Genomic DNA, 27,669 nt, shown 5'->3' on the forward strand with positions numbered 1-27,669 from the left:
GATGTAGGCTGTTAGCATTTTCCTACATTTGATTGATTTTGCTAACTTATAACCTAACTTATGAGGCACTATACATCACCTCGAGTGAGGGGCCCACCCCTTTGTATATTTTTCTGTATGTGGCCCTTGGTGAAAAAAGTTTGGACATCCCTGGCTTACGCTGTTTATTTAAATCAACCTAGTATAACAAACTGTCCAACTACCGTTCATAGGTGTCACACTCTAACAAGTCCGTGTTGAAAAAAACACTACATATCAATACAATTGTTACAAGAGCTGTGTGGAAGTAATCTAATCTGCTGCGTACTTCGTATTGAAGGTCAAAAAAGTCCTGAAATCAGTGAACATGCTTAAAATGCGAAATAATCTTAAAATACCATGTGCTATCTTTGTTGTAAGTTGTTTGATTTAACGCAGAGAAATTATTTGTTTACTTGCTTACAGACATAAGCAATGAGAGAAATGTTGAGGCATACCTGATTTAATTTGGAAATGCTTGACAGGAAATACTTTTATTTTGAAGTGCAAGTCTCTGTGTTTTCCGGATGTTGAAAAAGAATCCGAGCTGTGGTGCGCATGTTTCCGCTACAACCACCGTTCTACTTGCTGCATTCATTCAAAGTGAATGTTCAGTTTGGACTTGGCCCGCTTTGTTCATTATTCCACTACACAACGATCTTTGACTTTAATGGTATCATCTTATTACATTATTCCAAATAATTGACCAAAATATTCACGTATTAACAAAGCAAAAATGTTGCATTCGGGACACGTAGAAATACAATACATTTATTAGCAGATTAATTAACATTTTAGCGCAGGGAAAAATTTAATTCAGATAAAAACAGAACACATTTTCTCAGTAACAGACAATATACATTTTAATTTTGCAAATAGAAAATAATTTCCACAACCCTCTTAAGATTCCCATAATGCAACATATTTTTTTGTCTCTTTGAGGTAGGTATTGTGCAACAGATTTCAGTGCATGTATAAGGCAGTGGTAACAAACTAATGGCAACCTCATCTACAGGGTTTCAGTGCTTTTTTGTTTAGTGCTGCATTAGGCAGAAGGAAGACTTCTATGTGCATGCATTGTCTTCAGTGTACGCTTCTCTCACCTTTCAAAGTCATGGTATAATCCCATTTGTGCTGCAGTTAATTTTTCATTCTTTCCACCATCAATCATTTGAGGTAACTTACAGCTTCACAAGACAGCAGCCATTTTTTGGTATGTGTAATGAATACATCCGGATGGTTTCACATGTTCTCATGTGTGGCTTCGTCTTCTTTACTCGCTGTAATCTTCACCGTCTGTCGGAAGTTCTCCCTCAGGGAGCACTGTCCTTTTGACACTTTAGATTTAGCAGCTGGTTTGTCTGTCATGGTGTCCAGGGTAAACAGATGCCTGCAGATCAACTCTGGCGTGGGCTGAAGCACACTGTACAGAGCCTGCAATGCCCGCACATCTTCCAAAGCATCATGGGCCTTGTAGTTCACACCCAGCAGCTCCATGACCAGGTTCTCCTGTCGGAAACTCTTGAGGCCACGCTCCTTCAGCATCTCCCGGGCCAGAGGCAGAGTGTCAACACAGCCGGAGACTGCGGCCTCAAACTCTGCCCTGAGGTCCAGTTCATCCAGAGCTCGAGCCAGCAGCGGACAGTCGAAGCGGCGGATGTTGTGGCCGATAACGAGAGGCCTTCCCAACATCTGGAGGAAAGCTATGAAGGAGACCAGGACCTCTCGCAGGGAGTTGGTAAAGACAGGCTGGCGATGGAGGTACAGTCTCTGTCTACGGACCCTGAAGCCGGTCACTTTGGACGCCCCTCGCTGCATTTGATAACGAGGGATGACGTAGAGGTTGAGTGAGTCACCTCCACTCACTGCAGCCAGCTGGACGATCTCACAAGTCTTACCTGGAGGAAAAAACACAGCAGAGCTTCAGGGGAAAGTATTCCTGGGGAATAGGCCTACAGGTCAAGCTTTGACGAATTACAGGCTGTAGATTTCATCAATTTAGAACCAGTCAAATACAATTCAGAAAATAAAACACCTCACCAGTCAATGTGCTTCACTAAGTAGAATGCAGCACTGTCAACGGGATAACATTTCTGATTATTTTCTATATAACCGATTTGAATTATCCAAAAGCAGGAAATCTCAATTTTTTGAAATGATCAGAAACACATGATTATTACATACATTGTTAATGACTGTAAAATAGTTCAGAATTAACTGATTGATTATTTAGCTAATCAATTAGTTGACTGATTGTTGCAGCTCTACATTGCCCAGATGGGCCCTTCACAAGTGGGGATGTAAAGGTATGATAAAACAGTATATATAATACTTTTAAACAGACATTATATACAATATAAAGCTTTAGGGTAAGACTAAGTAGGCATTATGCAAAATGTCCGTACACTTTTTACTGGGTCATTCAATGTAATGATGAAAGTCAAACTGAATTAAAAGTTATGCTGTTGGTCTCCACTGTGATTTGTCTGAGATAAATTGCCTCGATAAAACAAGGACACTTTAAAGCAGAAACATTAAGTTGTATCTGTCTGAAGCAGGTCATAAGTCCATATAAAGTCTCATTAAAGTATCTTACTCAGTCCAGTTGTCTCCAAGTCGAAGAAAACCAGCCTCTGTTTTTGAGAATTCCCTGCTCCGTCTGAATCTGAGCTCTGCATCCTGACACATCCGGTTCAAGAATATGACAGCCACACAGTTTGGTAAAATAAAGTGAAATAAAGAAACACTAGATACTCTACCAGTTAGTATTCATCTACATATCATCGTCAGTGGAAAGTCGCCTGAAGATTTTCCCTCCGTGTTTTTGAATGGCAGACATTTTCAAAATAAAAGCATCATTAAAGTTTAATTCATATAAAACAACCTCAAACAAATGAGTTGCAGTCTAGGCTCTAAACATATACACTGACTAAAGTGTTTATGTTTGTAGCAAATGTTACTCGTGTTTATCATGAAAAAAGCAGCTTTCCAAAATTTCCATTGGGTTTGCGCATGCGCGAAGGAAACAATTCTTCTTCTGTGAAAAGATTTCACAAACACCAGCGTCTCAAGCTCAGTGATGCTCCCTGCAGGATGTTAATGGAAGCGCATCAATAAATACTTACAGTATAGCCATACAGTGTACACTGGTAGAAAAAGTACTCAGATCTTGTATCTAATTAAACGTGCAAGTACAAGAGTGTAGGAATACTGTTAAAGGTACAATCTATGCGATCAAAATGTTACTCGGGTAAAAGTACAAAATGATTAGCTTCAAAATAAACTTAAAAGTACAAAAAGTAAAAGTACTCATTATGCAGATTGGCCCATTTCAGAATAATATATATTTAATATGCGTTTATTATAATTGTTAGGAAAAATATCAATCAAAACCGGCTTGAGAATCAATGATCATGTCCCAATGTATTCTTCTTATGACCTGCGTACGGCGTATAGGTTCTCTTTACGCTAGTCAAATGTTGCTCTCTGCCCTAAAGGAGACAACTCTAAGGGAATGCAGGAGAGAACAGTCTCTTTTCTCCGTGGATAAACAAATGAATCAAGTCTTGGCACCTCCTGTCTCACGGGAGGCATCTGCAAGGTCAAGCACAGTTCCAACAGTATAAGATAACAGTAGCAAACTGTATTTTCCCCCAACAGTAATTATTGATGCATTAAAGTGTTATCAAAGCTGGTAAAGGTGCAGCTAGTTTGAAAGACTTTGGATTCTGTAGGGTAGCTTGTGAATTTACTCCAGGTGTAACTAAAGCCTGATGTAGGTGTTGATTATATTTCACATCATTAATCCATATGTGCAAAGAGCAAATGAGTACAAAATGTACCTCTGAATTGTAGTGAAGTAGAAGTACAAAGTAGCATAAAATGTAAATACAAGTATCTCAAAGTATAGACTAAGTTCAGTACTTGAGTAAATCTACTCAACACCACTGAGTATATATCTCTAACAATTATGTTGTTGGTGGATATAAAGCCACTGAATGCTCAGCGTAAATGAGTACACCCCCTTTGAAAAGTAACATTTTAAACAATGTCTCAATGAACACAAAAACTATTTTCAAAATGTTGACAAGACTAAGTTTTATATAACATCTGTTTAACTTATAACATGAAAGTAAGGTTAATAATATAACTTAGATTACACATTTTTCAGTTTTATTCAAATAAGGGTGATGCAAAGATGAGTACACCCCTTTTTAACAAAAATCTACCACAGGTGAGTCTAATTATTCAAAACACAGGTGTCCAGCAGACAGTTAACTATAAAAGGGTGTTACTTAAAGAAAACTCCTTCCCATTTCATGTTGTTAGCAATGGCACCACATGGAAGAGAAAGAAAATAATTTCTATACACCACAAAGGTGAAGGCTACAAGAAGATCAGCAAAGCTTTTGTGGTGTATTAAATCTGGTCAGATGTACAGGTAGTTAAATCGCTCCACATATACAGTTAGGCACTCTCAGCGGTCATAGAGAGTGCAGAGAAGAGGTTGTTTAGAAAGTCCCATGTGGGGTGCCATAGGAGGTTGCATAACAACATCTGGAATACGTAAGAAAGAGACAAACGTATATCTCACCTTATTTGGGTACACGCAAGACATGGTGGACAAACGTATAGCTTTCTCTAAAAGAGGTCATTCTTGAAGAATGGAAAAAGATTGATGTACTAAAATGTTTCCAACTTGTTCATTCCATGCCTAGAAGATTTTAGTGCTGTCATTAAAAATCATGGAGGCCAAACAAAGTACTAGTAATTTTTGTTGTGGGGTGTACTCATTTTAGCATCGCCCTTATTTGAGTAAAACTGAAAAATGTGTAATATAAGTTATATTATTAACCTTACTTTCATGTTATAAGTTAAACAGATGTTATATTAAACTTCGTGTTGTCAACATTTTGAAATTGTTTTTGTGTTCATTGAGATATTGTTTAAAATGTTACTTTTCAAAGGGGGTGTACTCATTCACGCTGAGCACTGTAGTTGTTCACAAGTTCATAACTACGGGTTGAAAAGATAATAAATATAGTGATATATGATGTTGTAAAAACAAAGCATGCCTTGAGGTTGCTTTGCATGATTGTCTTTTAAAGAGCAGACATTTCTCCCTGAATGAGGGCTAGAAATGAGTGGAAAAAATAAGAACATGGATAGAAGAATCAAATTAAAGTTTAATCGTAATTCGTGGGAACATTGTGCTACAGTTTCAAGGAAATAAAAAATTCAAAAGTGTTCAAAAACACTTTCGAGCATGACACAGAACATCGAACAGTATGAGCAGTATTTAACATAGAGTTCAAAGTGTAACATGCATTATTTTGCTAAAAATCACAGTGTATTTATGTCGATCTGTACCACCACCTGTGGGTGCATGATGAAAACACAAAACAAGACTTCCGGTGACGTCATGACCAAGGCAACAGCCTGACTTCAAAGCTCCTGAGGAGAGTCTTTTAAAAACTAGCCAAAACGTAATTTAATTTTCCTTTTTAATTAAAAACAGTCATACCAAGTAATCATTATGTCGAATACTCGAAAAGAATCGGAAAAGAAGACCACCAAACCACCAAAGACGACTAAAGACCAACAAACTGATTCTGGGCTAAGCTAAGATGCTAGCATGGCGGCGGTGCTAACCGAGCTACGCATATTAAGGAAAGAGCACACTGAAGCTTCTAAGGAAACCAAAGAATCCTTAACGAGGGTAGAAACTACTCTTAGTGAGGTGGCGGACAGGACAACACAACTTGAACAACGAATGACAGACGATGAAGAGAGACTGGTTGACACGGAGGAAAAAAATCAGCGAAATGAAAGAGCCCTCCGCTATCTGCTCCACCGAGAAGCTAGCGTAACTGCCAAGTGCGAGGATCTCGAATCAAGAGCGAGAAGGAAAAACCTACGCATCTACGGAGTGAAAGAGGATGAAGGAAATGACAACAACATGTTGGATTTCATAAGCGACCTTATTCGAACATCACTTGCGTTGCCTGAGGACCTGAACTTGAACATCGAGAGAGCACATCGTTCTCTGACCATGAAGCCCAAAGACCCGAAGAAACCACCCCGGTCCATTATGTTATTTCCTACTTTTTGGCGATCCTGCAGCCTACAGGCCATAGCAAAGACGTTGGACTTGCGTATAGCCTCTCGCACATAGTGCACACACCCGGAGAGACCGGTCACAACTCTCCGTCCCTGTGGAGACTGATGTGTTTTAAATCAGTCGGTTTTTTGGAAGTCAGTTCTTTCTTCCTGTTGATTGTGTGTTATTGTTCTTTACATTGTTTGTTTATAAATGTCAACGGTTTATCTGTGCAGTCATATAAGGTGCATCATGTTTATATAGAAGAAAGGGTGTTTATTTTAAAAAGTAAGAAGGGGTACAGTCGTCTATATGAATAAGTTAAATATAGTCAGCTATAATGTCCATGGTTTAAATCATCCCATAAAGTGGAAAAAAATATTCAATCAGCTGAAAAAAACACATTGTTCAATTGCTCTGTTACAAGAGTCTCATTTAAATGAAAATGAACATAAGAAATTAAGAAGGGAATGGGTTAGCCTAGTATATAGTGCTTCACATGGAAAGAAAAGAGGGGTGGCCATTTTAATAAACAGAACTGTGGCTTTCAATACTGAAAAGGTGGTACAGGACAAATTAGGAAGATTTGTGATGGTAGTGGGAATTGTGGGAGAACTTGAATTCTCGATTCTAAATATATATGCCCCAAATGAGCATGACCCAAGTTTTTTCAAAGAGCTGGCAAATAATATAACAGATAATTCCAAAGGAATGTTGATAATAGGAGGAGACTTTAATGCAGTACAAGATGGAAAGATGGATAGGACACCAATGGAAAAGGGACCTCCAAGCCCTAAGACACATGTTAAATAATTGTATTTCTGGATTGGGTCTTGTAGACCCATGGAGAGTTAAAAACCCCAAGGGGAAAGACTTCAGTTTCTTCTCCAATGTCCATGGTAGTTATTCTAGAATTGACTTTTTCTGTATTCCCCCACAATATATGTATAAGGTAATTGATTGTCATATTGAACCTATAAACAAAAAAGATTTCCTTTAATATAAAAACATCTGTAGCTTTTTTTTAATGTTTAGATCCACTTGGTAACGTTCCAGATGTCTTCATCGTTGGGATCCCAAATATTGAACAGTTTTTCCAGCAGTTCGGCATCGTCGACGGCATTATGGCAATTGTATTCCCCACCCAGGAAACGGTGGGCCAGTTTCTGCAGAGAATAACCATGCAGATCAGGGTAGAGGTCCTTGCTCAGCAGTAAGGTATCCACAAACCCAGACACCACCTTTTTGAACCGCTTAAAGAGGGAGAACTTGGCCAGCAATCTCATGAGCACAAGTTCATCAAATCTCCTTGAATTGTGGGCCGCCAGCAGCACGGGGCCGTGGAAGTCGCCAAGGAAGTTGATGAAAGATTTTAGAGCGCGATAAACAAACACAGTTTTCACACGCTGTCCGTAGACAAACAGGCGGCCCCCACTGACTGTCATGCCCGTCAACTCTGAAGCTTTCTCCTGGATAGGGATGCGGGGGAGGATGTATTGATCGAAGTTGTAATCTTCATAGCTCGCCCCCAACTGGGTGATGTGACACCGTTTAACGCCTGCAAGCAAAGAAGGAATTCAATAAATTAAAAATATAAAAAGATGTAGTCAAGATGATATAGCGGTCATCTTTTTTTCAGCAAACTGCTTAATGTTTCACATTGGAAGAAGTGGCTGAAAGCCACCATACACAGACATCTTGTGTACTTTAGCATATTAGCGATGATTTCAACTACATTATTACAGAATACCTTAATGTTCTGTAATATAAAGGACAGATCAGCAGAAACTTAGCGACCAAATTGAGATACATTCTTTTCAACTTTAAAGACTTTGGTTTACGACCCTCACAAATTCCTGTGACCCAGATAAGAAGCAGACCCTAGGAGAGCTTTGAAACAATATAGGATGGGGGCTGGTGGAGGTGTTTCATCCTTATCCCCCTCCTAATCTGTGTCCATTCTCCCTCACCACATCTAAAGATCTCCTTAAAATAATTAAAAGCAACCAAGAAAAATAATACACAATTAATTGCAGAAAACTAATTATGAACCTTTAAGCTCAATAAAACAATACAAATATTAATAAATACTGTTAACAAGATGATCTATGGCATACGGTTGCAACAAACAACCATTTGGACCTCCCACCCACTTTAATTTTGAAATATATCAATGAAATTATGTTAGCAGAAATGTCTGTGTTCATTTCAGGAACCAAATCTACACGAGCCAGCAACATGTTTTAAATTGATCTAACTATATATAACATATACTATATATGTGAGTATGTTTGCTAATACTACAACTGAGTTTTGTGTTTGTTACATTATGCAGTCAGACCACTTTTGTAAATGCAGTATCAAACTTCAGTGTGGACATGTCCTAGGGTGCATAATTATGACCATACTCAATGTTTTGACGTTAGCATCCACTGAAACTTACAGGACACAAGAACATTTTATGACCAGAAGGATCACAATCTGGCAATTTGAGGGAGTCAAGGCAAGAGGCAGCAGAGTAATGTGTGTGTGTGCGTGCGATTTCCTGCATCTGTGGATGTTCATGTCCGTTGTGTCAGAATGAGAAACAGTAATTCACCCCCCCCCCCCCCCCCACACACACACAGGGTTAGTTCAGGGTCAATTCAGAATTGTGGGTACATTTTGAGTTTAGACAAGAGTGAAAAAAAAAAGTTTTTTTCTGTATTTTTTTCTTTCATTTCTCAGAGAGAATACTTTATATTTTACTCTTCCAGTATTTGCCACGCTTAATCATGTAAGAATTTTAATATTTTAACAGATAATCGGTGAACTAAGAGTAAAATCTGTCAACTCTGTTATGGACAAAGTGGGTTGAATATTTATTGTACTAAAATGCAATACATGTTTAAATGATGTCTTCCCTGAGAGAACATTTGTCCCTATATCAATTAATTAAAACTTAAGCTTTCTAGGATTAATATTATTTTTTCAGGAGTTAAAACACTGAGACGTTTCATTGAAAAGTTGCCAAGGGCCCTTTCATTTTCTCATAATTATAGATTTAAAAATTAATCAAATACTTAGAAATGTCCTGTAATGAGTAAGTTAGTCATGACACATCTTCTGTTTTTTTGTTGACAATAAAATGCATTTAATTGTCTTTTTTTTTTAACAAAACATAGGACAAACAGAGTTGACGTGACTCGAACAGAGTTGACATAACAGAGTTGACACACCATGAACTAAAGTCCAAACCAGTAACATTGCAATTTTAAAAACTTGTCTTTAAAAAATGTGAACACATTTTACATGACTGGTAGCAACATCTATAAAGTTGTACATTTTAAGTTGTAAATTTGTTTACATTGTCAATATCACAAAATCACAATATAACGAACCCCCTCCACCCCCAACCCACTTGTAGGCCACCATCCTGTTCATCTATAAACTCATTGATTTGATCAATAACAATGCAACAAAATAATAGTCCCTGCATAAAAAAATATTCAGCAATTTCAGACCATATTTCTTTGTCTATTTCAACATGGCGCGTTGGCACTTTGGTAGGTTGTGGGATGATTCTGAGGGAAATTGTAAAAACTTGTCTTTCAAAAATGTGAACACATCGTACATTAACTGGTAGACTGCATCAGAACATCTATAAAGTTGAAAATGTTAAGTTGTTAATTTGTTTACATGTTGTCAATATCACAAAATCACAATATAACACCCCCCTCCACCCCACCATCCTGTTCATCTATAAAATCATTGATTTGATAATTGATTTGATCAATAAGAATGCAACAAAATAACAAATGCACCCTGCCCCCAGTCCCTGCAGTAAGAATTATTCAGCAATTTCAGACCATATTTCTTTGTCTATTTCAACATGGCGCGCTGTCACTTGGGTAGGTTGTGGGATGATTCTGAGGACATCATCAAAGGGATACCATAAAGTGTCCTCACGAATTGGCCTGTAGAACCTATTTTTCCCAGCCTTGTGCATGCATGTGACTTTTGCATGCGTCTCATTGACCTCAAGAATGGTTCCAGGATAAACGTCATCGTCATATTTAATGACGCACCATTGTCCAATCATCATGTCTTTGCTCCCCCACTTGATTTCTGCTGTTTGCTGTTCAGTGCAATCAGAGGAGACTGGCATGGGTTGTTCTTCAGTGCTATCAGGGAGGACAGGCTGAACAGGAAATTCAAATTTCTGCTTCAAATCACTCCTTGTTCTGCATCTTTGCTGAGCCTTTCTCCAATATTTCCTCTTCTGCCTCTTCCCCCTTTCAGTCAGAGTAGCCACTTGGCCAGTTGACCCTGCATCCCTTCTCTTCATCCATCTCTCCCTGTCTTTTTTCAAATTCGCTGCCCTCCTTTCAGGGTCAGCCTCTCGCCGTGCCCTGTACTGCCGTTGCCTTTCTGCTGGCGACACCATCTTCAATTACATTTTAATGACCTGGAAAGCGACATCACACATCTCACCTTTACAGAAAAATAACTCTCAATGATATATTAACTACAGCAAAATGGTCAAAAGTGACTGAAAACGTGACTGTTAGTCGCTGTCAACTCTGTTATCATGAAAATGTAACAGAGTTGACAATAACAGAGTTGACATTTTCCACCATTTTGTGTCTAACTCCATGTGCTATCTTAGAACCAGACAACACATGCCATGACTAAAACCACAACTTTATGAATTTCCATCATATATATATTTTGTAAGAAATGATGGAGAGATTCACTAAAACATCATACAAACAGAGTTGACGCTTAATAAATATACTCTTGGTTTGTTCTCAACATTTTGCACAAATTATTAAGAGAGAAAGATAAACATACCATTGTTCCCTCCAAGGAAGAGAGGAAAGGGAAGTGACATGACTTGGTGCAGGTCACATGGTTTTATTTGAATGCTATAGGTTTTTTTTATGTAGTTTTATGCCAGACATAACAGAGTTGACAGAGCTCTGGGACAGGTACATTTTTTATTTTTTAAATATCAAGATCAGCTGTGTTAGAGGAAAATAACATTCTGTGCAACTGATTATATACATATTTATAGATTTATCATAAAAAATCTGCAAATTTTGGTGAATTATGTAATATTTATTCAAGTTGAAAATGTGAATTTCTGTCCTGGGACAGGCAATTTTGATGGTTTTGGAGGGTGTGGGAATCATTTGATGAATATTTAACAAATAAATTGTGCATAAAATGTACTCCAAACATTGTTTTTTTTTTACATACAGTCTATTTAGTGATAATATTGAAAGCAGGGTCTGAAAATATTTTTTTAGGAGAAAATAATTAACATTGTTTTTGCTGGGACACCAAATGTAACCGCAATTCTGAAATGACCCATATGTGAAATAATAAAAAATGTATCCTAATAAGCAACTGTAATAAGTATTAATAAACACAAATAATGTAAATGTTAGTTACACAATCCTGTGGTCTCCAGATCAAAGAAAACGATGGTAGGACTATCCCAACAGGCCATCTGCACAAATCAAAAGAAAAACAATAAATAATCAAAATAAACAGAAACGATATTGACACATTTCTCAAAGCATCAAAAGACAGTACTCAAAAAGCGTTTTAGCTTTCAAGATGTATGCTAGTTAATTAAGAGTCGCAGTGAAGTTACTTCGGCCATTAATAAAGTGAGAAATGTATAAAAAGATGCCAGAACTCACCGTGGACGCTGCAACAAGTCTGTCGGTGCCACAAAACCTTCACAAACTGAACTCAACAAAGAGGAATCTAAATGTTTTTGTTGAGTTTTCTTTTTCGTCGTGTGTTGAATGATCTGCCTGTTCTGTTGTATCCGGCGCAGCAGCAATACCAGCCAAGGTTCCAGAGAATGGGGTAAGTTTCTCTCAGTTCGTTTAGTTTCAGTTTCACTACCGGTGTGAGATAATTGACTTTATTTGGCCCAGAGTTTAGGATGCTGTCGACCCTGTTTTGTGGGAAACGAATGAAAATAAAAGGGTATATTGGTTTTAAACTAAATAAACATAGTGTCCCAGACTGCATGTGAGGAGTAGTACAGGGGATGACTCTGAAAATGGGGAGTGTAAGAGCCAATTAAGCACACAGTCATATTTGGGGAACATGTTTATGTTAGCTTGACATATTACATGGTGCCAAATTCCATTTATACTGTTATTTTTGTATAGTTTCGTATATAGTGATATAGGTGGATTATGCTAAGGTTATGTTTCTGTTTACTACTTTTTGATGTAAAATGCTAGGTTTCCTATTTCCAACATGGTATTAGGGCCTTGAACGCAGCTTTCAGGACACATGGGGAAAAAAGAGTTTTAGGAGCTATGCTGGGCTAGTTGGATGCTGGAAGTCTGCAAGATAGGATCGCAACAACTTTTTGACCGTGTTTACTGTTACGTGTTATATCAAATGTTCAAGTCGGTATTGGACCGAACGAGATGTATTTGTGGATGAAAATCACCTGCAGTGACGCTGTATTTATTTTTGAATAAACCCTCGTTCAAGTTGACATGCCTCCCGTGACTACATTGGGTCTTCACAAAAGGTTTGGAATTAATTGGAACACAAGTCAGAACCAAGAAACATTGCAGACTAAGTGGCCTAGGAACTTTGGACCATATTAAAACGGCCACTACAGGGAGTGTTGACAATCTGCTGTTTAAGTGGCCTTGACTACTACAAATCCTGCCTCTTTGAAATGTACCATTGTTATCTACATTTAGGATTGGTTTTAGTTTGTTTGGATGGAAAATAAGTATTTCTCATAAATATTTTTTCTAGACATCCAAAACCAGAGTCAGAAAGATTCAATACAAATTGTTAGAATAGTGGACACTTTGAGGTTCAATCGCGGTGAAGCCAGAAAGCAAGAGAACAATGCTCACAGGAAGAGAGTGAACAGTGTACTGACATGATTTAAGCTCTAACATGCAGAGGCATCAATTCTTAGCGATAGTTGACTGTTTTACAATGTTTATTACTTTAAAAAATGTAAGAATAAAGTGTGTTTTCAATTGAGTTAAAATAAGTTTAATTTCATAAATGGACTTTCACATGTATGTGTGGTGGGAAAAGGGAAATGATCATGAGATGACTGTTGACTCTTGTGTATGACATTGTGGATAAACTTGTCCTCTGCTGTAACTCGTGACACCAAGGATGCACTTGTCTTCTGTTTCAACTTGTTGCCCATACGATGCATAATTGAGCATGACTAATCGTCACAAATGCGTACATGTAGGCAGAAGTATAACCCAGGATGCCATTCATTTCGTTTCCTGTGTACTATGACAAGAGTGTGCCTTTATTTTATGGAAAGCCCCTTTGTGCAAGTACTGTTGGCTCTGTTCTTTTAACAACTTGTCCTTTCTTACGACTGTGCTTGTTAATAGTTCCCTGTTAGATGGTTTCATCTTTGAGATCCTTTGTACTAATACATGTGCATACCCTGATGAAAGTGTTGCTCGCTGAGTTTGATTCTTCTGTGAGAAGCCTAATAAACTTAGATAGACAAGCCTCATTTTTTCTGTTCCCTTCATTGAAGGATTTCCACCACATATTGTTATATTCAATTTGATTAAAATTGAATATAATTTCTATAATCTTCATTTGTTTTTGTTTCTAATTGTTCAATAGTATAAACTGAAATGTGTAACATCCCTTTTAGAGAAAGTAAAGGGGAAACAGCTGATGAAGAGAGGGTGGAGGGGTGAAGGTTATAAAAGATGTGTGAAGAGAAATGGGGTCTTTTGGGTCTTTTTGCCTTGGATAACTTAGGCTTTTTGTTTTTCGGGAGGTATCGTACAAATGTTTCATACAGTAGGCTATATTGTAATTTCCTGCCTTGGGTAGATTTAGTCCCAGTTTAAATGTATACAGCATGTTAACTACGGCTGTCCTTCCTGGGCCTTTTTACACATTAAATACAAAAGACTGGCAACCGTATGTCTTCTCTAGCATTTGACAGACAGGAGGTTGCCACTGGTCCATTATCGGGTTAATTATCATGCGGATGTTACCTGTTACAATTAGCATGTCTAATGTCTCTGTGTTACCTGCTGTATAAATGACTTTTGGTTTCTGTGAGACGGGGTCAGATCCTTGTACCACACAATGGTGCAGGGTTATCCGTCCATCCAGCTGGAATTGAATCTGTGAAATGCTATCACTCTTTATTAAATAACACAACTTCTGAAGCTTGTAGGTGTGTTTATTTCTTACCAGAAGATGAAAGTGGAATTTCCACCACAAGAGGCTTTTGCCTTTTTGGGTTTGACCTTGTCCCTAACATAAACTCTTGTATTTTATTGTATTTTTTGGGATCCTTTTATACTGTTGTTGGTTACACATCCTGTGCAACACACATCCTATGTAACAAACAGAACCTCCCGGTTGTCTATCCACTCCAGACCAAAGAGTGTGTCACTACATTACATCTGGAATTATCCATTTTTTCGAAAAACCAATAAAACCAGTTTGTACTTAAAACATCTCAACACAATTTCTGGTCTCATGTGATCTTTGAAGGTGTCTGCTTGTTCTTAGAGTAAGCTAAGAATACCCAGAAGTTGATCATTTTAATTTCAAATGTTATGGGAAATAGAAACCATACGAAGGTTAAACTGTAGTTTCATATGGGTAACAGTGATGGATTTGGTTTTGATTGATGCTGAGATATGATTTGTGCTTTGCTGATATTGTAATACCAAGGATGGAGGGTCACACCTGAAGATACTAAATGTTGTGGCATCTGGACGAGTGACTACAGAATATTATAGGTTCAGCAGAAGATAAAGGTCATGCAGCGTGTTACTAATAACTTTGTGATGAATCTTTCTGAATGGGACATTTCTCAGGCTGAGCACAGCTGTGCCGGTGAACAGAGATTAATCTCAGCACGCACACATCACACAGTAATGTCATTTAAATAAATAACTGACTAAAATCACTTTTATGTTACATGTTTGCATGGCGTAATGTCAAAAAGTGCATTTTCCTCATAATGCCTGTGTTGCGGCCTGAATGGTATGGATTTGGACGAAAAACGCTGGGTTCAGCATTCAATTTAAAGAGGACATACACTCAATGTGTCCCACCCCCTCCAGGACAACCTGTCCGCACTGTGCAGCTCCTTCAGCGACAGGCTGCTGCACCCGCGGTGTCTCACGGAGAGATACTGCAGGTCCAGCGGTCAGACTCTATAACCATCATGGCCCCCAGTAGACCCCCACACATATAACTATAACTATAACACCCCCTGTTGTGTCAATGACTGTGCAATACATACCTGGCTGCTATATATGGTTTCTGAGGCCTAGTTTTGTGTATTTTGTCAATTGTGTGCTTCTTGTATATATTTTTTGTATCTTGGGTGTGATATTAAGCTGTCTTTGGCTCTTTCTGCTGCACTAATGAAAATGTCCCCTCTGTGGGACGAATAAAGGTATTCTGACTCTGATTATGAATAAGCAAATGTATTACGCCACCTACACATTACACCTACAGGTGCTTCCCATTCCAAATTCCTACTTGAAACTTTGTGCTTGATTCTTCGATTCTGTCCAATGTGGTGTCCTGTCTGGCTTTATTCTAGGGCCCCTGTTATTCTCGTTGTATTTGCTGTATTTCGGGCAGATTGTAAACAGCTATTGTTTAAGATCTGTCCAATATAGTAATGTCAGATACTATATGCATGCATGCAGGGCCGGCGTTAGGCACAGGCGAACTAGGCACCCGCATAGGGCGCCGAATTGGTGGGGGGCGCCCTCTAGTGGCGCCCTTAAGCATACATCTTTCTCTTAACAACATTGATTAACGAAACAAAATGAAATAAAACCCTGGTGAAATAAAACCTGATTAAAACAAAAGAACATGGTCCTGCTGACTGGCCAACCCTGTCTGACACAGTGAGGACTGAATTAATCAATCATTTAGTCAGATCTTGGCCAAGTTTGACCCATTCCTCAGACAACATGTTGCTGAGGCTGAAAGAGGAGGAATGCACACAACATACTTAGGGAAGACTATTCAGAACGAGTTGATTGACTGTATTGGTGACAGAATTGTGCAGCATATGAGTAGGGAAATAAAACAATCAAAAATATTTCTCAGTCATTTTGGATTGTACTCCTGATGTGAGCCACCAAGAGCAACTGTCGGTTGTACTTCGAACCGTCGCGATACAAGAAACACCAGCAGTAAAAAAGTACTTTATGGGGTTCATTGAAGTGGACAAAGCCTCTCAACCCTCATTCTGAGAGAGCTGGAGGTGTTTAACATTCCCTTTAAAGGATTGTCGGGGACAATCATATGACAATGGTGCAAATATGAAGGGAAAGTCAAAGAGAGTCCAAGCCAGACTCCTGAGAGTAAACCCTCTGGCTTTATTTGTTCCATGTGGAGCCCATACTCTAAATTTGGTGGTAGCAGATGCATCAAAAAACTCAACCGAGGCCAAAGATTACTTTGACTACTTACAAAGGCTATTCACACTATTCTCTGCTTCCACACAAAGATGGGAAAGCCGGATAAACAGTGTCCAGGCTGTAAGGTTTCAGACAGCCGAGGTCAGAGAGGCTCTGCTAGAGGTGAGGAATACAGCCACAGATGCAGTTATTGGAACTGAGGCACAGTCCTTGGCTGAAGAGGTAGGATCATACAGATTTTGCATTTGCAGTGTGGTTTGGTATGACATTCTTGCCAAAGCTCAGCATGTCAGCAAAATGTTGCAGCCTGTGTCCATGCAATTATATGTGGCTCTTCAGCTCCTTAAGACTGCAGAAGCCTTTCTCACCACCTATAGAGGAAATGGATTTAGTTCAGCCCAGGAATCAGCCAGAGAACTCTGTGAGGAGATGAATGTGGAAACTGCTCTGAAGCAGAAGAGGCTGCGAAAGAGAGAGTACTCCTATGAATCACCTGATGAGCCAGAGGCGGATGCACTCAAACTACAGGAAATGTCCTTCTTTAATGTGGTGGTTGATGTGGCGGTGGCATCATTGCAAGATCGTTACAAAACCTTAGGTGATGTTGAAGATAAGTTTGGAGTGCTGGTGAACTTCCCAAATCTCCCAGAATAAGAGCTCACAAAGAAGTATGAAGCCCTCAGTCAAACCCTGAGCTGTGGTGGGCAGTCAGACCTGCTGGGAGGGAATTAGCAATGGAAATGCAGAATTTTCCCTTTTTTGCCAAAAGCTAGCAAATCTCAGTATCGCCTAGGGCAGCCAATGGGCTAGGGCCGGCCCTGCATGCATGCGCTTTCTTACCTAATGAAAATAATGATAAATGAGGCTTTACAAACAAGCTTGCTGGTCTTTTGAGGAGACATTTCTCAACAGATTAAAGTGTAATAAAAAAAATAATCAGAGTTTCTGGGAGAATCAAATACAAGTTTAATCTTTATTATTTAAAGTGCAAAAAATGTAAGACAAACACTTGTGATTTTGACACATGTTACATTAAACAATAAAACTAAGCTTTATGCAGAACGAACAGTGTAACAAAGAATATTGATTTATAAATATAATATATATTTTTCTGTATCTTATATTATTTTTTAAGAACCAACTGCATTGGTCGAATAGGTCAGGTCGAGTAGGTCACCCTGGAGATGTTCCTTTGGTTGGGACTCCATGAGTTGAACAGCTCCTGCAGCATCCTGGCGTCCTCCACTCCGTTGTGGGCGCTGTAGGACTTTCCCAGGAAGTGACGCACCAAATTCACCTGAGAATAACTGCTCAGACCCCGATGGAGGTTCTTGCTCAGCGGGAAGGTATCCACAAACCCAGACACCACCTGCTGGAACTCATTAAAGAGGGAGTGCTTACGCAACCATCTGGTGATCACAGGTGCATCAAACCGCATTGCACTGTGGGCCGCCAGCAGCACAGGCTTGCGGAAGGAGCGGAGGTAGTCGAGGAAGGAGGTGAGAGCATCCACAAGAGAGACAGTTTCCACCCGAGTCCCGTGGAGAAACAGACGCCCATCCCTGAAGGCCAAACCTGTCACCTGTTTGGCGCTCTCACTGAGGGGGCGGGTCGGGAGAATGTAACGATTGAAGTCCATCCGTCCACAGATGGCCGACAACTGGATGATGTCGCACACATGAGTGTCTGAAAGTAGAGGGAAGGAACACATGGAGGTTACAATATGGAAAATGTACATAAAAAGAAGAATTAGAATCAGAAATACTTTATTTAGCCTGGGGGAAATTGTGGGAGTTGTTGCATTTTAGAATAAAATATTACAAATAAAACAAACATAAGACAGAATGTGTAGTAGAAAGATACAACAAAAAAAAAATTAAGTCTCATCTTTACTTATGTGTGATACTTTTTCATTATATTTTGGATTATTAATCTCAGACTGAATCGTCAATGGAATTGTAAATCATTTTTAAAAAGTTGTTTAAAAGGTAAATATTTGTCTCTGAATTGTTTTGACTTGCATTAATGCGTAAACATGTTTTGTGTGTACACCTGAGTTACTTTTAATCATCAATTGACAGAAAGAGATTATTATTATTTAAGGGTAGCCGGCGCCCTCTAGTGGCATGTGCAGACATGGCATGCTCATACGTTACGAGTTTCAGCCGCTGCCCATGAGTCATTTGCATAACAGCATCAGGAACTTCATTTTAAAGTCACGATGATTGTTTTCTCAGCTTCTGGTTTTACCTACAGCACGGCTTGAAGGGTTGAACACTTCGACGGGAAGGTTCATTTTAAAAACCAAGACTGGAACTTGTGTATTATCAATAAACTCAATGAATTCCTTTATTATTTAGTCTTCAAAAAGTCCTTAATACTGACAAATGTAGCTGAAGTATTGAGTCCTAGTCATTGTATCCATCACTAACATACACATATGGAGGTCTGTGTGGCTCGGCAGTAGCTGCTTTTGCAATTCAGCCCTAAATGTTGCCGGTTTAGTTTACATAATAAATGTGCATGTTGCTTCTTGTGTTAGAGTCTGTAGTGCAGCTGAGGCTTTCCTGTGGCACAAGAGGAGCCTTTTTGTGGTTTGGCATGGACGTCATCTGTGCTGTAATAGTTTTTGTGTAACGTCAGTCAGGTGATACTCCACCCTTTTTATTAGCAAACAGAGACAGATACATAGGGTGCTATTTGGAACCAATAAAAACAGGAAGTCGTCCTTGTCACCTAATAAATGACAGTTGGCGCGTGCCTGTTAACAGGAGCAGCCTTGATAAAACAACTATATGATGTTGGCTTATATTAATGGGATTTTTATATATCCAGTATACAATGAAATATTAAACACACAACACTTTTATCTAGAGAACAAGGTGTGTATGTTGATTCAATGCTAAAGTATGCACTGGTTTTAAAGCAAGTCAATTGTAGTCATTCATTTTGTGCCATATACACATATAGGACAAAACAAAATATGACTTTGACGTCATATTTTTAGTTATAATAAAGGCAACAACATGTGGGTAAAAGTTCTAAAGAGTTGAGCATATCAAATAGGAACCTTTAAACCCAACGAAATAAATAAATGAATCATAAATGAACATAAAAAGGCTGAATATTATAAAATGTACTGTTGTGAAATGAGTGAGGGATATCTAAAAGGTGATCTAATTGATGACATTGTATTTGTGACAAATAAACTGTGGTGGATAGTAACAAGGTTCATTGTACTTTACCCTATTTTTTTCAGATTATGCTACTTTATATTTTTTACTCCACCATATTTATTTGATAGCTTTAGGCACTAGTTACTTTTCGATTTAGGTTATCAGCCAATACAAAAATAATATATCAATTATTGAATAAACTTTGACAGCAGCAGCAAATCAAGCAATTCAAATTAGCTCTAATTTTACCAGCTGTAATAAACACACCAGCATCAATAATCATAAGCCGGTAAAACATCTTTTATATAGTTCTGAAATGTACGCATAGCGAGCACTTTAATTTACTTTATGTACATTTTAATGCCAATCATTTGGCAGTCACTTGTAACAGTGTATGTTTACTAATTAGTATTGTAATTTTTACTGAGTACTTCTTCCACCACTGCTAATAAGTATGAATAACCAGAAAAACAAACATAAAAATAATGACAGTTACCTAATCCAGTGGCCTCCAGGTCAAAGAAAACGATGATTTTGTCACCAGACATCTGCAAGAATTAAAACAATATATAAGCATGAAGAAATACACCCAGACAGTAATATCTATTTCTGACACAGCACTAAAAATACGTTTATAAAAGCTTTCAAAACTTAAGCAAGCCAGTTAAAAGTTAATGTGAGGTTATTTTGAACGTATTTTACCGATAAAATAAGGAATAAAATATGAGGAATGAACTCACCTTGCAGTGTGTGTGTGTGTGTTGTGTCAGCTGAGTTGAGTGACAGATTTCATGTGAAACCAGCTCGGTTTTATTGTGCACCGGGAGGAGTTACCATTAGGTGAATCACTGCCACATCATATCAACACCTATACGACCCTAGCATTGAGTTTCATTTAGGTGGAAAAGAAACTCAATGTTTTCCATAACATCCGTCCACTGTCAGCTGCATAACTGAGCAGTGTGCGTGTGTGTGTGTGTGTGTGTGTGTGTGTGTGTGTGTGTGTGTGTGTGTGTGTGTGTGTGTGTGTGTGTGTGTGTGTGTGTGTGTGTGTGTTTTAATATCTGATCGCATGGCGACAGGCTAGCCGCATATTTGCAAAACAAAACCTAATTTCACGTAAAGGTGGAAATTTCCCTGCTACTCGTTTAGTTTCAGTTTTGACCCAGCATGAAGAAAGAGGATGCACCTTATGTGACTTTTTAAACAAAACAATAACAAAATAGCATCCGATAGAATAAAAACATGACAATACAACAAATTAAGATGTTGTGTTCAATAATATAATGATAGTTAATAAACACAAGTTTAAGAGGTAATATTAAGAGACCTCTCCCTGATTTTCAGTTTATCTTATCTTATTTTCTCCATAAATCCATAGATAAAATCAAACAATATAATAGAATACACCTATAGCTTTAATGTAAAATATCAGACCAACCGGCTATTCATATTAAGTCCCCCTTAAATTGATATGTGAAAATCGATACCAAAACAGCGCACCGTTTTTTGAGCAATAAGACTGATACCAAATGAAATAGCAGATGAACCACACCATGAATTTACATAATACGCAGTGTTGAATCAATGACACGGATACACCCAGCCGTGTCACCTGAGGGCAAATGACGTCATCTAATCCTCAGTCTGAGCAACGCAAAACCTTTTGACATGTGATGGTGATACATTAATGACTAAGGCCTTCAAACTGCAGCAACTAACACAACAATCACCTGGTTATTTTGGATAATTCATACCTTAGACATTTCCGTTTTTCAAAATCTTTTCTCTCAAAAACGTGTCTTAAGAAAAAAGGGCTAAACTGGATTTAGAAGAGTATTTCAATTTCCTCATTTGAATGAGGATAGGGCCCCTTTAAGGTTCATAGTGCTGTGTCGCAAAGATCACACAGTCCTGTTGGTGGCAGTCACGTGAAGAAATACCAAAATTCACCAGCAGAGTCAGAGTGAAGAAGACCTCAAACTAGTGAAGTGTACATTTTGAAGTTGTCTGTTTTGCTTTGTTATGACTTATCTCAGACTAATGGAAAGAAACCAATAGATTTATCCCAAATTTAGCACAAAAAAATAATAGAGAATGTGTCATTTTTATATTCAAACATAAACCTGCGGAAAACTTGTTAGGCAAAAATGTGTCTTAATGTACTGAAGAAGATGATGTATATTTACCATACTCACCTTAAACACTCCCAGTGTTTTTGTAATTGTCTTTCCAACGAAGGAATGTACATTTCTTTTTAGATGTCAAGAATATCCACACTGTTTTACTGAGAAACAGAGCATAGCATGGCACCTTTAACTTTACCCTATAGTGGAAATAAACACAATTGTGTGCAAATATAGCTACGTGCTGAAAATGGTAATAACAGAAATCCCAGACAAAATATTACTCCACTCTCTCGTTTGGCTGCAGTTTTGCTTTTTTAATAAGCAGATGAATTTCCCCCATAAAGTCTTGTTTTTTTACAACCATAAACATGTTTGTATCATTTAAAAAAGAAAGAAATATAACACAAATTGCACCTTATACATACTGTGTCCAGAGTGGCGCAGACTGAGAGACACAGCGCTTTTTTTTTCTCACTTCGTAGCACAAACATGACAGACCTAGTGTGGCCTGTTAAAATGTTGCCATGATTAATAGTAGATAATGAACCGTACACAGGATAATATATCCTTTTATAACACCTTTTATAACAGATTCTTTTAAACCAATGTACACCCCAAAAGCATGATCATAAATAGTACATACACTGTGTATAAAAGAGGAACAAAAACAACCAGAGAAAGCAGAGCATGCTTTCCAGTGACAGGTACATTCACTTTTTTTTTGTTTTGTTGCCTTATTGACAGCCTGGACATGTATCCCATTAAATATCAACTCAAAGATATTCGACCAGGAAGTGTCCTTTCAGCTCACCTCTGAAACAGTTTTTTTTTTCTATCTTTACAGGTCTACAGTTTTATGTTGTAAAAAGACAACACACTTGCATTAAAACGGAGATCAGCACGGTCTTCAAAGAGACGTCCAGCTTCAAGGGAAAGTCGTTTAACACTGATTGTGTTGTGAGATCCGGGCAGAAGCTGCTCAAAAGCATCGTATCACAGACGCTGCAAGCAAGGAGAGATATTGCAGCTAAAGTACGGAGACATCTTTGCTGTTAAGCTACTGAGTATGCCCCCGTAACAAAAGGAATATTTTACTGTTAGAATATGCAGAAACATGTGGACGTCTGAGTTAGATGCTACTTGTTTTTGTCTGGTTAACAGGCAGAGTAAATAATGCTACTTTTCACAGCCAGAGCGGCGAGAGAACAGGATGGAAGAAAAAGAAGAAGAAGAAGAAGAAGAAGAAGAAGAAGAAGAAGAAGAAGAAGAAGAAGAAGAAGAAGAAGAAGAAGAAGAAGAAGAAGAAGAAGAAGAAGGAGAAGGAAAAGGAGAAGGAGAAGGAAGAGAAGGAGAAGGAGAAGGAGAAGGAGGAGAAGGAGAAGAAAGAGAAGAAGAGTATTCTGGGTGGCTCGGAGGACATTGTGGACGGTATGAAAGCGTGCAATGAGTGTTAGACTTTTTAAGGATTAGATAAGTCTGAGTTAGTGTCACCTAAAGTCATTTTCACCTTTGCAAGTAAACATGTTCAGGGGGAAACACTAGTGTATGTTTAATGAAGACTACACAAAGTGGGAGCTGATACAGAGGAAGGAATGACTCATTCGTTCATACCCACACACACACACACACACACACACACACACACACACACACACACACACACACACACACACACACACACACACACACACACACACACACACACATACAGAAAGGAAAGAAAAAATGGCTTTCATCTGAACAAAAATAAACAGTATTGACAACAAAAAATGACATCTTCGACATCAATAACAACACCTATAATACAGCAATAATATATATATTTATATAGATGTATACAAAAGAAATTCAAGTCCTGACGTAGTAACACTGATGGTTCTGAGTAAAACAAAAGGGGAAAAAAAAGCTTGCAGAGACAATACACTTATGGCTGATTGACATTTGACACCTCAGTTAAAGTAAACGTGACACCACCAGACTCGTAGCCCGTGAGCGCACACCCACAGCTTTACTTTCTATTATTATTTCTCGACAGTACGACCCGAGTACACCTAGCGCTGGCTCTGTTCATTGTGTAACAGGAAAAGAGAAAGGAAAGCACTCAAATGACGGTAAACCGAGCAAAACACCCAGCACAGAAAACAAAAGTGGAACCTGAATTCCTGACACTTCACATTGTCAAACTGAAAAACAGGAAGTAGAAATATTAAACTATGAACAAACCAGGGGCAGCACTGGAGTTTCTTTCTATGTACATTTGTATCCTCTGTAATAATAATAATAATAATGTAACATATTTCTGTACAGTCTCTTCAAACTGCCGTAAGGGAAAGGTGATGATGGAGATGCATGCAGCCTCGGGGCTGGTGTGTTCTGTGTAAACGTGAAAAGCAGACTTACTCGGCGCAGGTTACAGACAAAGCGTCCGCCAGTTCAGTCAGTATGGCTACATCTCTTCTGGGTGGCTTTATCCACCTGCCCACATGCTAAAAAATAAAGATGGGGCCCTGTAAGATTTGGCTTTTGCAGGTGTGGGTTTTTCCTCAATCGTCTCAATCCTTGGACCGACCCCTGGTGCTTCGGCACTGAGACACATGCCTTCACTCGGTTCCAGAATCCGCTTTCTTTTTGTCCCTCTTTTACATTTTCCCAGTCCTTTTTTATTCCCACATCTCACTGCTCTGACTCTAAAGAAGAAAAGAGGCATTAGGAGGCGATACTAAGCACATATCTTGCCTCGTTAAACCCCGGCCTCTCCTTCATCTTCCTCATATCCTACTCTTGTGAACCCGGCGGCTCCTTCCCCTCCTCGCCTTCACACCATGAACTCATTGCTGCCGTACAGTACCAGCTGTTGTGGCCCCGAGCCGAAGTCCGAGTCCCTCCGGTGGCTCCCCGAGGGTTCGCGAGGCGAGCTGCGACTCAGCCTGAGCCTGTGGCGGCTCTTCCCGGCTCCTTGGCCACCCTCTGCTTCTGCCAACGGGGCCCCCAGACCACAGGAGGAGAGCAGGGGGCCGGAGGAGGAGGAGCGGAACCGGTAGTGAGGGGAGGGAGAGCCGGAGGCGTTTGAGGACAGAGAGGAGGATGGGTGGTAGGAGGAGATGGTGGAGATGGAGTCTGCAGAGTCCTGTGAGTCGGGCTGACGGCGTAAAGCTCGTCGGCTTTTTGACTCTGATTTTCTGCCATGAAAAGCTGCAGAGAGACAGAGCAGCGGAGGATTAAAACTCACTCCCATAACAAATACACTTTTGTGTGTGTTTTGGAGTAATTAGTAGGGGCACCCACACACACACACACACACACACACACACGCATACCAGAGGGGTCTGATGTGGCTCCTTCTGTCTCCATGGTGATGTTCTCAGAGCTGTCTGCTGTGCCGATGGAGGCTTCAGATTCAGGAGTCTCATCGTCAGACGTCCGCGGCTCCAGGATCAACATCTCATACGTCAGCTCCTCCCTGCACAAACACACACACGCACACAGATACCAGGTTACAAGCTTATCTAAATCATTTGATTTATAATTAAACTTAAGGGTGTTTCTTTGCTTTTTAGAGAGACCATAAAATCCTGCTAGCAATCCCTATTAAAGATAAAGGTCAGTGTTGTCCTGATAAGAGATGATGTGTTTGTATGTCCCTGAAGGGATCAATGTGACAGATTGCTTAATAATGACGCACTATAAATAAACACTGCTACTAGTTTACCTGGAAAAGTGGATTGTTTGATGCATTTCCTTAAACTAAAGTCCCAAAAGTTATGTAGAAACAGCTACTCAGATAAAACCAAGTATTACAACAAGAAACCTGAGTTTTCTATGACATTGTTTTTGTGGATTTACTGTATGTCCTGCACTGAAATCATCCGTTTCAGGGTATGCTTTTACAGTACACCTTCCCTGTGATTTCATAGTTTTTTGCACAAACGTTATGAAACAAAACACATCTGGCTTTGTTAAAGATTAACCAAGGGTGACGCCATACTTTTCTTTCTGCAGGCTCTCGATCTGCTCGGTGAGGATCCTCTCCTCCTGCTGCATCGCCATCTGCTGTTGATCAGTCAAACCGGGCTCTGCTGCTTCCTCTGCTCCTCCTCCTCCTCCTCCTCCTTCTTCTCCTCCACCTCCTTCACCTTCTCCACTTCCTCCACCTCCTTCACTTCCTGCACTGTCTCCATCCACCACCATTGGAGGCACTTTAGGGCTGAGAGGCGGCGATAGCGTGTTGGTGCTGCTTGGCCGAACGCGGCCTTTGCACTGCAAGTTCACACAGAAATCACAGATAGCATGTTAGCGGAGGCCAAGGATAAATAATAATATCAATAATCAGTGTTCTGTTGACATTGACAGCGATGGAGTACAGACAGCGGACTCTTTATAGACACGGTTGGATGTTTTGAACAAAAAGCGACTACACATTTTGACATTCAGTTCACGAAAACACGCCTAAATAAGAGGTCAGCTAATTATCACTACACACACACACACACACACACACACACACACACACACACACACACACACACACACACACACACACACACACACACACACACACACACACACACACACACACACACACACACACACACACAGGTAGGCATTACCTTGAGTTTAGCTGTGTTAGGCTGCATGATAATAAGTCATGGAGCAGAAACAAAAAGCAGTAAGTGCTGCACCCTCAGACCGGTAACATTAACTTTAACATAAAGAAAACTTCAGTACTGTTGTTGAAACGCAAAAAACATACATCAATTACAGTCAGAAACATCCAATAATAGTATACATTTGTCCCACATGAACAGTAATGCTAGCCTGATAGCACTGTTGTCATGTCTTACAATGGATGCCGAATGCAGCTAGCAAAAAGCTAAGTAGTTAGCTTAGTTTGATTCCACAAACAAAAAGCAACAACGCCACGATGGAAACTCTTTTGACAGTTATTTGTACACAGCAGAGCAAGTTAGATGTGGAACCGTTTCTTAGTTTGAATTCAACAATGTTATCAGATGCGACTCAGATGCTGTCATGTAACCATGTTGCAACACAACAGAAAGGAACACACAGACAGAGGGTCGGACAGCTAATAGAGAGCTACAGACAGACGGGACGGGGACTGTGACGGACGGTATGAGTGGTTACGGTGTGAGACGGATCAGACTGACAGACAGGACAAGTGGCGATGGCGTTGTTGGACATGAGTGAGAGGGGCATACATACCGGGGTGGCAGTGCGGGCTATGCTCATAAACCTAACAGCAATTAGTATGGGTTTCTGGAAGGAGGGGGTGGGGGAGGAAGGAAGGAAGGACAGATTAGGGTTAGGGAGCGGTGCGGGAAATAGAGTAAGTATGGGTTTAAAGACAATTTGGTTGAAACTGAGCTTGGCTGGGAATTTATTTTTTCCTTAACTATGTGGTGTTTACATGTGAGTGCATAGCAGTTCAGTACTATTGTAAAATATCATTCAGAGATCCTGAATTTCGTGGAAATCTAGAGATTGGAGGTGACATAATGTTGAGAAATGTCACTAATTTGCAGTTTTGAATGACAGCTACATTTAATTTACATTTTCACAATTATATACAGTTCAAATGTGTTGCGAAATGACTACAGAAGAAGTAAAGTCAGCTGTGTTTCTGCTTTCTTTGCCTGTTACCTTGTTTTCTCCTTTTGCTATTTTATTAAGATGCATTCATTTAAATGTCCAAATAGATTCACAGCTGGCGAGGGGCCCGAAGCTACTTTTTCACTCTTTATAGTCCTTTTATTTAAGGAAAAGCTACTGATAGTTAATAGCTGCTGTGACTTTGAGGTAAG

General features: G+C 39.3%; 3 protein-coding genes across 7 annotated transcripts in view; all 3 read right to left on the minus strand.

Annotated features, from left to right (window-relative positions):
- Positions 1–773: 773 nt before the first annotated feature.
- Positions 774–3,100, minus strand: plex9.2 (PML-like exon 9.2). Its single transcript, XM_063899866.1, has 2 exons — positions 2,615–3,100; positions 774–1,916 (listed from the first exon to the last, which is right to left on the minus strand). Exons 1-2 carry the CDS (start codon positions 2,694–2,696, stop codon positions 1,261–1,263), a joined length of 738 nt encoding a protein of 245 aa, XP_063755936.1. The 5' UTR covers positions 2,697–3,100; the 3' UTR covers positions 774–1,260.
- Positions 3,101–5,184: 2,084 nt separating this feature from the next.
- On the minus strand, positions 5,185–12,184 carry LOC134883770 (DNA polymerase III PolC-type-like). Of its 2 annotated transcripts, XM_063912184.1 has the most exons (4): positions 11,809–12,184; positions 11,555–11,612; positions 7,318–7,676; positions 5,185–7,185 (listed from the first exon to the last, which is right to left on the minus strand). In XM_063912184.1, the coding sequence occupies exons 2-4, from the start codon at positions 11,610–11,612 to the stop codon at positions 7,150–7,152; spliced, it is 453 nt and encodes a 150-aa protein (XP_063768254.1). In that variant the 5' UTR covers positions 11,809–12,184; the 3' UTR covers positions 5,185–7,149. The 2 variants fall into 2 exon arrangements, with proteins under 2 accessions (XP_063768254.1, XP_063768248.1); XM_063912178.1 differs by having other exon boundaries at positions 5,185–7,676; positions 11,809–12,181.
- A 9,959-nt stretch (positions 12,185–22,143) lies between these two features.
- LOC134882861 (unconventional myosin-IXAa-like) overlaps positions 22,144–27,669 on the minus strand; it is a 127,684-nt gene continuing 122,158 nt past the window's right edge. For 2 of the 4 annotated variants that reach the window (XM_063910883.1, XM_063910874.1), the window contains exons 41-43: positions 25,836–26,107; positions 25,168–25,310; positions 22,144–25,042 (exon numbers count right to left, since the gene is read on the minus strand). In XM_063910883.1, the coding sequence (XP_063766953.1) occupies positions 24,666–25,042; positions 25,168–25,310; positions 25,836–26,107 (792 nt within the window). In that variant the 3' untranslated portion in view covers positions 22,144–24,665. Of the gene's footprint in view, positions 25,043–25,167; positions 25,311–25,835; positions 26,108–26,457; positions 26,479–27,070; positions 27,125–27,669 lie in introns of all 4 variants that reach the window. The other 2 variants (XM_063910858.1, XM_063910865.1) reach the window with 2 other exon arrangements.

The sequence above is a fragment of the Eleginops maclovinus genome, chromosome 2 (assembly GCF_036324505.1).
Source record: "Eleginops maclovinus isolate JMC-PN-2008 ecotype Puerto Natales chromosome 2, JC_Emac_rtc_rv5, whole genome shotgun sequence".
Taxonomy (NCBI): Eukaryota; Metazoa; Chordata; class Actinopteri; order Perciformes; family Eleginopidae; genus Eleginops; species Eleginops maclovinus.